At 35.7% G+C, this 9,542-nt stretch overlaps 1 protein-coding gene across 3 annotated transcripts in view; it reads left to right on the top strand.

The window, feature by feature from the left end:
* The window catches only part of RBM41 (RNA binding motif protein 41), a 54,195-nt gene extending 46,055 nt beyond the window's left edge, over window positions 1-8,140 (top strand). The window contains exons 6-8 of one of the 3 annotated variants that reach the window (XM_017855816.1): window positions 3,136-3,283; window positions 4,854-4,991; window positions 6,784-8,140. In XM_017855816.1, coding sequence (XP_017711305.1) covers window positions 3,136-3,283; window positions 4,854-4,991; window positions 6,784-6,797 — 300 coding nt within the window. In that variant the 3' untranslated portion in view covers window positions 6,798-8,140. Of the gene's footprint in view, window positions 1-3,135; window positions 3,284-4,853; window positions 6,255-6,783 lie in introns of those variants that run through there. The other 2 variants (XM_017855814.1, XM_017855815.1) reach the window with 2 other exon arrangements.
* The last annotated feature ends 1,402 nt before the right edge of the window (window positions 8,141-9,542 follow it).

The raw sequence follows: 9,542 nt of genomic DNA, 5'->3' as shown, positions 1-9,542 counted from the left end.
TGACCTCGTGATCCGCCCGTCTCGGCCTCCCAAAGTGCTGGGATTACAGGCTTGAGCCACCGCGCCCGGCCTCCTCTTCACTTTTCTTTCATCAGTGTTTTGTAGCTTTTCTTGTAGAGGACGTTTACCTCCTTGGTTGAATTCATTTCTAGGCATTTTATTTTGCTTTTCGTAGCTATTGTAAATGAGATTGCCTTCTTGATTTCTTTTTCAGCTAGTTTGCTGTTCGTGTATAGAAATGCTACTGATTTTGTTTGTTGATTTTGTATCCTGCAACTGTATGGAATTTGTATATCTGTTCTAAGGGCTTTTTGGTAGACTCTTTTAGGTTATTTTTAGGTATTTCTGTATATAAGATCATGTTGTCTGCAAGCAGGGACAATTTCACTTCCTCCTTTTCGCTTTGGATGCCTTTTATATCTTTCCTTTGTCTAATTGCTCTGGCTAAGACTTTCACTACTGTGTTGAATAAGAGTGGTGAGAGTGAGCATTGTTGTCTTTTGCCAGTTCTTAGAGGAAAAACTTTCAGCTTTTCCCTATTCTACTGATGTCTAATTTTTTGTTGTTGTTGAATCTTTATTGTTTTCTACATGGATGATCATTTCACTGTGAACAGAGACAATTTTACTTCTTTCTTTCTGATTTGGATGCATTTTGTTTCTGTTTCTTGCCTATTTGCTCTGGCTAGAACTTCCAGTACTATGTTGAATAGAAGTGGTGAGAGTAGGTATCCATGCCTTGTTCCTGATCTTAGAGGAAAAGCTTTCAGTTTTTTAATACTGAATATTATGTTAGCTGTGGACTTTACATATATGGCCTTTATTATGTTGAGGTAAATTCCTTCTATTAGTAGTTGAGTGTCTTCATCATGAAACAGTATTGAATTTTGTCAAATACTTTGTCTGCATCTATTGAGATGATCGTGTAATTTTTATATTTTGTTCTGTTAATGTGTTGGATTACATTGATCAATTTTGTGTGTTGAATCATCCTTGCATCCCAGGGATAAATCCCCTTGGTCATTGTGTATGATCTTTTAATGTGCTGTAGAATTTGGTTTGGTAATATTTTGTTGAGGATTTTATATCTGTTTATTAAGGATATTGGTCTGTATTTTCTTATAATGTTTTGTCTAGGTTGGTCTCAGGGTAATCCTGGCCTTATAGAATAGCTAGCATATAGTTTATAGATGGATTTTGTTTATCCATTCAGGTACTCTGTCTTTTGGGGAGTTTATTAATATTTAATGTAATTATTGCTAGCAAAGGACTTACTATTGCCATTTGTTAATTGTTTTCTGTCTCTCTTGTACCTCTTTTGTCTCTGCCTCTCAGCTGTCTTCCTTTATGGTTCATTGGGTTTTGTTTTGGGTTTTTTTTATAGTGATATACTTTTATATCTTTCCCATTTTCCTCTGTATATCTTTTATAGGTATAGGGCATGGTAAAACAATTTGTTTTAAGCTGATAACATCTTAAGTTCAATCACATATAAGAGCTCATTTTTGTTCTCTTTTTTTTTTTTTTTTTTTTTTTGAGACAGGGTCTCACTCTGTTGCCCAGGCTGGAATGTGGTGGTGTGGTGTGATCGTAGTTCACTACAGCCTCAAACTCCTGAGCTCCAGTAATCCTCCTGCCTCAGCCTCCCAAATAGCTGGGACTTGTAAAATTGGCCAGGTGTGGTGGTGCATGCTGTTTGCTCACAAGTAGCACATGCCACTCTGTCTCTTTTGTAAAGACAATGTCTCACTCTGTTGCCCAGACTGATTTCAAACTCCTGGACTCAAGCAATTCTCTCACCTTAGCCTCCCAAAGCACTGGGATTACAGGGGTAAGCCACCACACCCACCCTCCCATGCCTAATAGGTAGAATAATTTCTCTTATTTTTCTGAGGATATTAGTTATGGTTTGTTGAAGTTTTTTCCTATTTGCTTTCTTTTCTTTATGCTTGTTGTGTTCTGTCTTTCACATTAGAGGATTTCCTAAGATGCCTGATAATCGATGCCCAACTTTATAAGTAGGAACTAAAAAGCAGATTGGAATCTCTGAGCACACAAGTGGCACTTGTTGACTTTGAGCTTCACTTTAAAGTGGTCTGGCTGGACCATTTGTTAGAGAAGTTCCTTATCCCAAATCAGTGTTTTTATATCTTTCCTCCTAGGACTTAACAGTTTTCCCAGAGAAGACTGTTCCAAAATCTTTCTTGTGAGGGTACTACCAGCGTTCTAGGAGCCAAATGGCAGAAAAGGTCTGGGAGGACCTCAACATTTAGTATGCATTCTTTCTCTTAGTCTCCTTGCTTTCAGAAACAGGATTCACATCTTCAGCCATGTATGGCATTCCCCATCTTCTGACAATGAGCCTCAAGTATTCTACCAGAATTGGCAAGTTATCTTTTACCCCGTAGCATGTTGTGAGGGAGGGTATTTAAAAATCATATTGGCTTTTAGACAGCCTTCAACTGACCTGCCTTATTTTAACCCCATCCCTTCACATTTATTTCTGAAGGTAAGTGAAATTATCAGTTCCTGAACGATTTAAGGATTCTTAAGTGGTGACAGGTGTGTTCTTGGCTTTCTCCACTACCAGTTTAAAATTCAACTTTCTTCAGTGTGCTGAGATGGTTCCTGCTCATCCAATTATTTTTCATCTTCCAGATTATTACTGTAAGTGCCCATAGTTTTAGAGAGTTTTCTGGATGGAATGAAATTAAATGAATGTGTTCAATCCACCATTTTTATGTGAAACTAATTGTAATCATAATGAAAGAATTGCCTTACGGCTGGTCATGGTGTCTCACGCCTGTAATCCCAGCACTTTGGGAGGCCAAGGCGTGTGGATCACCTGAGGTTGGGAGTTCGAGACTAGCCTGGACAACATGGTAAAACCCCATCTCAACTAAAAATACAAAAATTAGCCAGGTATGGTGGCACATGACTGTAATCACAGCTACTGGGGAGGTTGAGGCATGAGAATTGCTTGAACCCAAGAGACCAAGATTGCAGTGAGCTGAGATTGCGCCACTGCACTCCAGCCTAGGTGACAGAGTGAGACTTTGTCTCAAAAAGAAAAAAAAAAAAAGAATTGCCTTACCTCCTTTTTATGATATTTTGGTTGATTCTCAATTTGTTTTAGGTGTTATACCTGAAGAACCTTAGCCCTCGGGTGACTGAAAGAGATCTTGTGTCATTGTTCGCTCGGTTCCAGGAGAAAAAAGGACCTCCAATTCAATTCCGAATGATGACTGGACGAATGAGGGGCCAGGCTTTTGTCACCTTTCCCAGTAAGTAGTTTCATCCAGATGATTACTCAGTTGCCCCTCAGTTCGCTAGAGACTACCTATAACCTCTCTAATTTAGATATAGTCCTTTGATTTCTCCACAGCATGTGAGAACAAGAGAAGGAACGAAAAATATGTTTTCAGTATTTCTTTCTCTTTCCTCTCCTCCATTGACAGTGCATGCCCACACTACCCCAGTGTCCTCAGGTTTTCCCAGTCTTGGTACTTCCTTCTTACCCTACCAAAATCTGTACTCCCTTTACTGACAATAGTATTTCTAGTCCAAGTTATAATTAGATTACTCATTAATTAGTGTATTAGTATTCTGATCAGAACACATGTACTTGCCTTATGCGCTGTTCCTTTAGGACTAAGTGAGCACAAGCTAATATACTAATTTATTACTTATTCATAATTAGTAGATGATGATACAGTCTTCTGAGTATTATTTACATATTAATTAATGCATAGCTTCTAATCCAACGGGAAGAATAATATAAGAATTTCAGTTTCTGTGACAGACCAGATAATATGTTGTTTTGGGGAAAGGCTTTGTAGCCTTCATTGTACCTTTCATTGTCCCTAAAGTATCGTCATTTCTAAATAGCCTATTAATCTATGTGTAGGCAAGTGGTTTTACACATGAGTACTGCCAAACTCCCCTCCATTGTTTTCATACAGTCTTGTGTCATCTTTCCTATCATACTGAAAGTTTCTAAATGCTCTGTAACTGTGGTTTTCAGTCTTTTCAAGTGTAAGAACCCCTTTTAAATTTAAAAAACAGTTTATGGGTGCCCCACATAATACGATGTATTAATTGAAAAAATACATAATAAAAAGGCTTTTAAAGCAAGTACTTTAAAATGTGTAGCTGTTTTACTAATCTTGAAAGCTATACACTTAAAATTTGTAGTACATATATATATGAAACAAAATTGGTTCAGTCTACTTGTCTACTTATGATTCCACAAACTCCTGGCCGTAAATCATCCCTTCCTTATTTCTTGCATCCAGACTCTTAGACCCATAAGTTGAATACTCCTGGCATATGTATATATTCTCAAATTTCAACCTTCCATATGCCTACAAGGATTCTTATACTTATTTATCCCAATAAGGTGACCCAGAACCACTCTCCCACTGAAAAAAAAAAAATAGAAGTGGCAAAGTGCTCTCAATAACATGATAACTTTTTTTGTGTTACTCATTTTGAAAATGATTGATTCTAATAATATCTATAATCTGTTACCTAAGGTAGAGGCTTATGTATAATTACTAATAGCTTAGACTTCTTTAGCATACTGCCTATATCTTTGTTTCTCTACTTGTTTCTTTGAATTAGGAGACACCCTCAAACACCCATTTTGAGTTTTTATTATTATTATTTTTAGTCATTAATTTAATTTTGCTGAATAATGCAAATGGGAGATTATAGAAAAAATGATAAAAATCAAATGACTATATGGCCTTATAGCTTACATTTAACTCCAAGGCAAAATAACCTAAACTAGTCCTGGAATAGAATTGAATTGTTCAGTCCTATGCAAATTGAAATTTTTTCTTTCTCTTTTAGATAAGGAGATAGCATGGCAAGCATTGCATCTAGTAAATGGATATAAACTACGTGGGAAAATATTGGTGATAGAGTTTGGAAAGAACAAAAAGCAACGGTCAAATCTCCAAGCAACTTCTCTCATATCATGTGCTACAGGTAGCACTACAGAAATCAGTGGTAGATAGAATATATATAGATTGTGGGTCCTGGATGGTCTTTCTTGAATTGGAATCTTGGATCTAGGATTTATATATAGACACCAGTTTGTTTGGAGTTGAAGAGGAAAAACTAACTGAGGGAGGGGAAAAAAAGTAATTAGGGCAACCCCTTTCAGCTTTCGGAGAGAACTGGTAGAAAACATTTTCTGTTATATAATTGAAGACTATGTAGGATAGATGATGTGCTGAATATGAAGGGTAGAGTGCAAAGAGTATTATTTTCTCAGGATAAATTAAAAGGGATTATTCCTAAGGATTTTAAAATCTTTATAATTTTCTGGGGTCCTCAATATTTGTCTCTAGAGATAACATTCTTTCTTAGACTGCTTCCTATATACAGAAACAAAAAACTAATTAAATGTTGAAATATTTATTTACTAGAGGCCATTTGTCCATATTTCATCCACCTAGTAAATAAAAGAGCAGGACCCCAGGCCTAAGCATCAACAAATGCTATTAAGTCAGAACTATCAGCAGTAATAGTAGGTAGTTTCATAAGTCAGTTGACATATTTAATGAATGCTTCCTCCACAAGTTATCAGTCTTCAAAAGCTATATATTTTCTAGGGAAATATTTTAGATCAAAATGTTTTTGTTCTCATAGCCATTTAAGCTAGCAACCATTGAGTAGTCATTGAATTCAAAGCAATAAACATTGATTAAGTGTCTAATATATGTTAAATATTAGGCATATGAATTTTAGAAGAGGAACATACTAGCAAAGACTACCAAAGGGAAATGGAAAGAAAGAGTTCTCTAGAAAAGAGGATGCCAGTCACAAATCCCCCAGTTGTTTGTTTATGGCTGCTGGAAAATAAAAAGACTATACAGAGAGGAAGTAGTACAAACTGGAGTCAGACCTGTACAGCCACACTTAACATTGTGTGACCTTGGCAAGTCACTTAATCTGAGCCTCCCATTTTTCATCTATAAAGTGAGGATAATAATGCTACTTACCTCATTGGGTTGTGAAGATGAACTGAGATATTATCCAGGCTGAAGAACAGAAAGAAAAAAAATGAATAAAATTAAACAAGAGTATAGAACCCGTGTGACACCATTAAGCATTCCTACATATTTCTAATAGGAGTATAGGAAAAAAGGAAGAGAAAAGAAGGAGCAGAAAAATATTCTAAGAAATAATGGCTCTAAATACCCCCAATTTGATGAGAGACATTAACCTATACATCCCAGAAGAAAAGAAATTACAAACAGATACATCATAAGAAAATGCTAAAACCCAAAACAAAAGAAAATCTTGGCAGCAATACGAGAAAAATGAGCCATCACTTACCAAGGAACCCAAATAAAATTAACAGTTGACTTTCTCTTAGAAACACTAGCACTGGCAGTGGAATAACACATTCAAAGTGTTCAAGAAAATAACTGCCAACCAATAATCCTATATACAATAAAACTGTTTTCAAAATGAAGGTGAAATAAAACATCTCTCATAATCAAAACCAAGAGAATTTGTTGCTGGCAGACCTGACTTACTGGAAATACAAAAGGAAGTTCTTCAGGCTGAAAGCAAGTGACCTCAGACAGTAATCTGAATCTACACACATGCAGAAAAGAGCACAGACAAAATAATTATGTAGTTATCAGAAACAATCTATGCATTTTCTTTTTTCTCAACTAATGTAAAAAACACTTGTATAAAACAATATGTATATAGTTGCATTGTTTGGCCTATAAAGTATAAAATGTAATATATTTGCCAATAACAGGACGAAGAAGCTGAGTGGAAGCAAAACTGTCTCGTACTAAAGAACTGACTCCAGATGGCAACACAAATCCACAGTAACAAATGGAGAGAATGTGAAATAGGAAATAAGAAGTTTAATATAAAAAAACCTATAAACATATACTTATTCTTCTCTCAGCTTCTTTTAAAGATGTAAAATTATATTAAGTAATTATAATAATGTGTGTTGGATTTATAATGTATAGAAATAACCTGTATAACAATAATACCACAAAGCGGGGGATGGGTTTATATAGGAATAGGGTTGTTACATTGGAATTAAGTTAGTATTTATCTGAAGCCTATTCAGTTTAGTTAAGATGTGTATGGTAAGACCTAGAGCAACCACTAAGGAAATAACTTTTAAAAATCAAAAATATTATTAAAGAAATATAAATATCACATTATACTCAGTATACTCAGTACAAAAGAAGGAATGGAAAAGCAAAAGCTTGAGGCATATCAAAACAATAAAATGGCAGTCATGAATCTTCCTGTATCAAAATAACAATAAATGTGCATGGATTAAACAATACTATAAAAGGCGGAGATGTCAGAAACAAGTCTGATTCAACTTCATGCCATCTATTGAAGACACACTTTAGATTAGAAGATAGATTAAAGGTAAAAGGATGGAAAACAAATATATCACACAGACAACAGCCATAAGAAAGCTGGAGTGGCTATTGTAATACCAGACAAAATAGACTTTTAAAAAAATATTACTAGAGATAAAGAGTAAAATGTTACAATGATAAAAGGGTCAATCCATCAGGAAGATGTAACAACTATAAATATATATGCATCTAACGGTACAGCCCAAAATACATGAAGCGAAAACTGAAAGGAAAGAAGAAATAGATAAGTCCATAAAAAGAGTTGGAATATTCATTACCCCTTTTTCAATAATAGAGCACCTAGACAGAAGATAAACTAGGAAATAGAAGACTTGAACAACATTGTAAGGCAAATTGACCTTAAAGACATTTATATAACTTTCCACCCAACATCAGAATACATATTCTTCTCAAGTGCATATGAAACGTCTCCAAAGTAGGCCATAAGTTAAAGCATAAAACAAGCCTTAATAAATATAAGGGGACTGAAATCATGCAAAGCGTGTCCTCTGACCACATGGGACAAAGTTAGAAAACAACAGAAAGTTGGGAAACTCACAAGTATGTGGAAATCAGACACACTTGTAAGTGACTGGCTGGGTGCAGTAGCTCACACCTGGAATCTCAGCACTTTGGCAGGCCGAAGTGGAAGGATGCCTTGGATCCCTTGAGACCAGGAATTCAAAACCAGCCTGGGCAACCCATCAAGACCCTGTCATTACCAAAAAAAAAAAAAAAAAAAAAAAAAAAAAAAAAAAAAAAAACTGTGTCAAAAAAATCATAAGGGAAATTACAAAATTCTTTGAGATGAATGATAATGAAGACACAACACACCAAAACTTACAAGATGCAGCTAAAGCAGTGTTTACAGGGAAATGTATAGGTGTAAATGCCTATACTTAAGAACAAAGGCCGGGCACGGTGGCTCACGCCTGTAATCCCAGCACTTTGTGAGGCCAAGGCAGGCGGATCACGAGGTCAGGAGATCTAGACCATCCTGGATAACACGGTGAAACCTCGCCTCTACTAAAAATACAAAAAATTAGCCAGGTGTGGTGGCGGGCACCTGTAGTCCCAGCTACTTGGGAGGCTGAGGCAGGAGAATGGTGTGAACCTGGGAGGTGGAGCTTGCAGTGAGCCAAGATTGCACCACTGCACTCCAGCTTGGGCAACAGAGCGGGACTCTGTCTCAAAAAAAATAAAAAAAGAAGAAAGACCATAGCAGTAACCTCACTTTATACTTTAAGACCCTGGAAAAAGAAGAGCAAACTAAACCTAGAGCCAGGAGAAAGAAGGAAATACAAAAGATTAGATGAGTATAAATGAAATAGAGTGAAAAAAACTAGAGAAAAATCAATGAAACCAAAAGTTGATTCTATAAAAAGATCAGTAAAACTGACACACCTTCTGCTAGATTGACCAGGAAAAAAGAAGAATCAAATTACTAAAATCAGAAATGAAGGAGGGAACATTTCAACTGAACTTGTAGAAATAAAAAAGATTATGAAAGCATATTATGATTAATTTTATGTCAATAAATTATCATAGATGAAGTGGACAAATTCCTAGGAAGACATAAACTGCCAAAACCAACTCAGAAGTAGAAAACTTGAATAAACCTATATCAGGTAAATAGGTTAAATGAGTTTTTAAAAAGATACCCACAAAGAAGAGCCCTGGCTCAAATAGCTTCTTAAATGAATTCCACAAAACTTTTAATGAAAAATTAATACAAATTCTTCACAAACTCTTTCAAAAAGTAGAAGAGTGGTGAACACTTCTGACATATACTACAACATGGAAGAACTCAGAATATGCTCAGTGCAAGAAGCCAGTCACAAAAGACTACTGTTATGTGATACTATTTATATGAAGTGTCCAGAATTGGCAAATATATAGAGATAGAAAGTGGATTAGTGGTTGCTTAGGGCTAGCACAGAGCTGGGGGGAATGGGAAGGGCTGGAGGTAACAGCTGAAGTGTATGAAGTTTCTTTAGAGGTTGATGAAAGTGTTCTAAAGTTGGTCATGGTGGTGATTTCACAACTCTGAATATACTAAAAACCAGGAATTGTATACTTTAAATGGGTGAATTGTTTGGTTTATGAATTATATCTCAATAAAACT

Source organism: Rhinopithecus bieti, unplaced genomic scaffold, assembly GCF_001698545.2.
Source record: "Rhinopithecus bieti isolate Rb0 unplaced genomic scaffold, ASM169854v2 scaffold_42615, whole genome shotgun sequence".
Lineage (NCBI taxonomy): Eukaryota > Metazoa > Chordata > Mammalia > Primates > Cercopithecidae > Rhinopithecus > Rhinopithecus bieti.
This window is presented reverse-complemented; position numbering and strand designations above follow the sequence as displayed.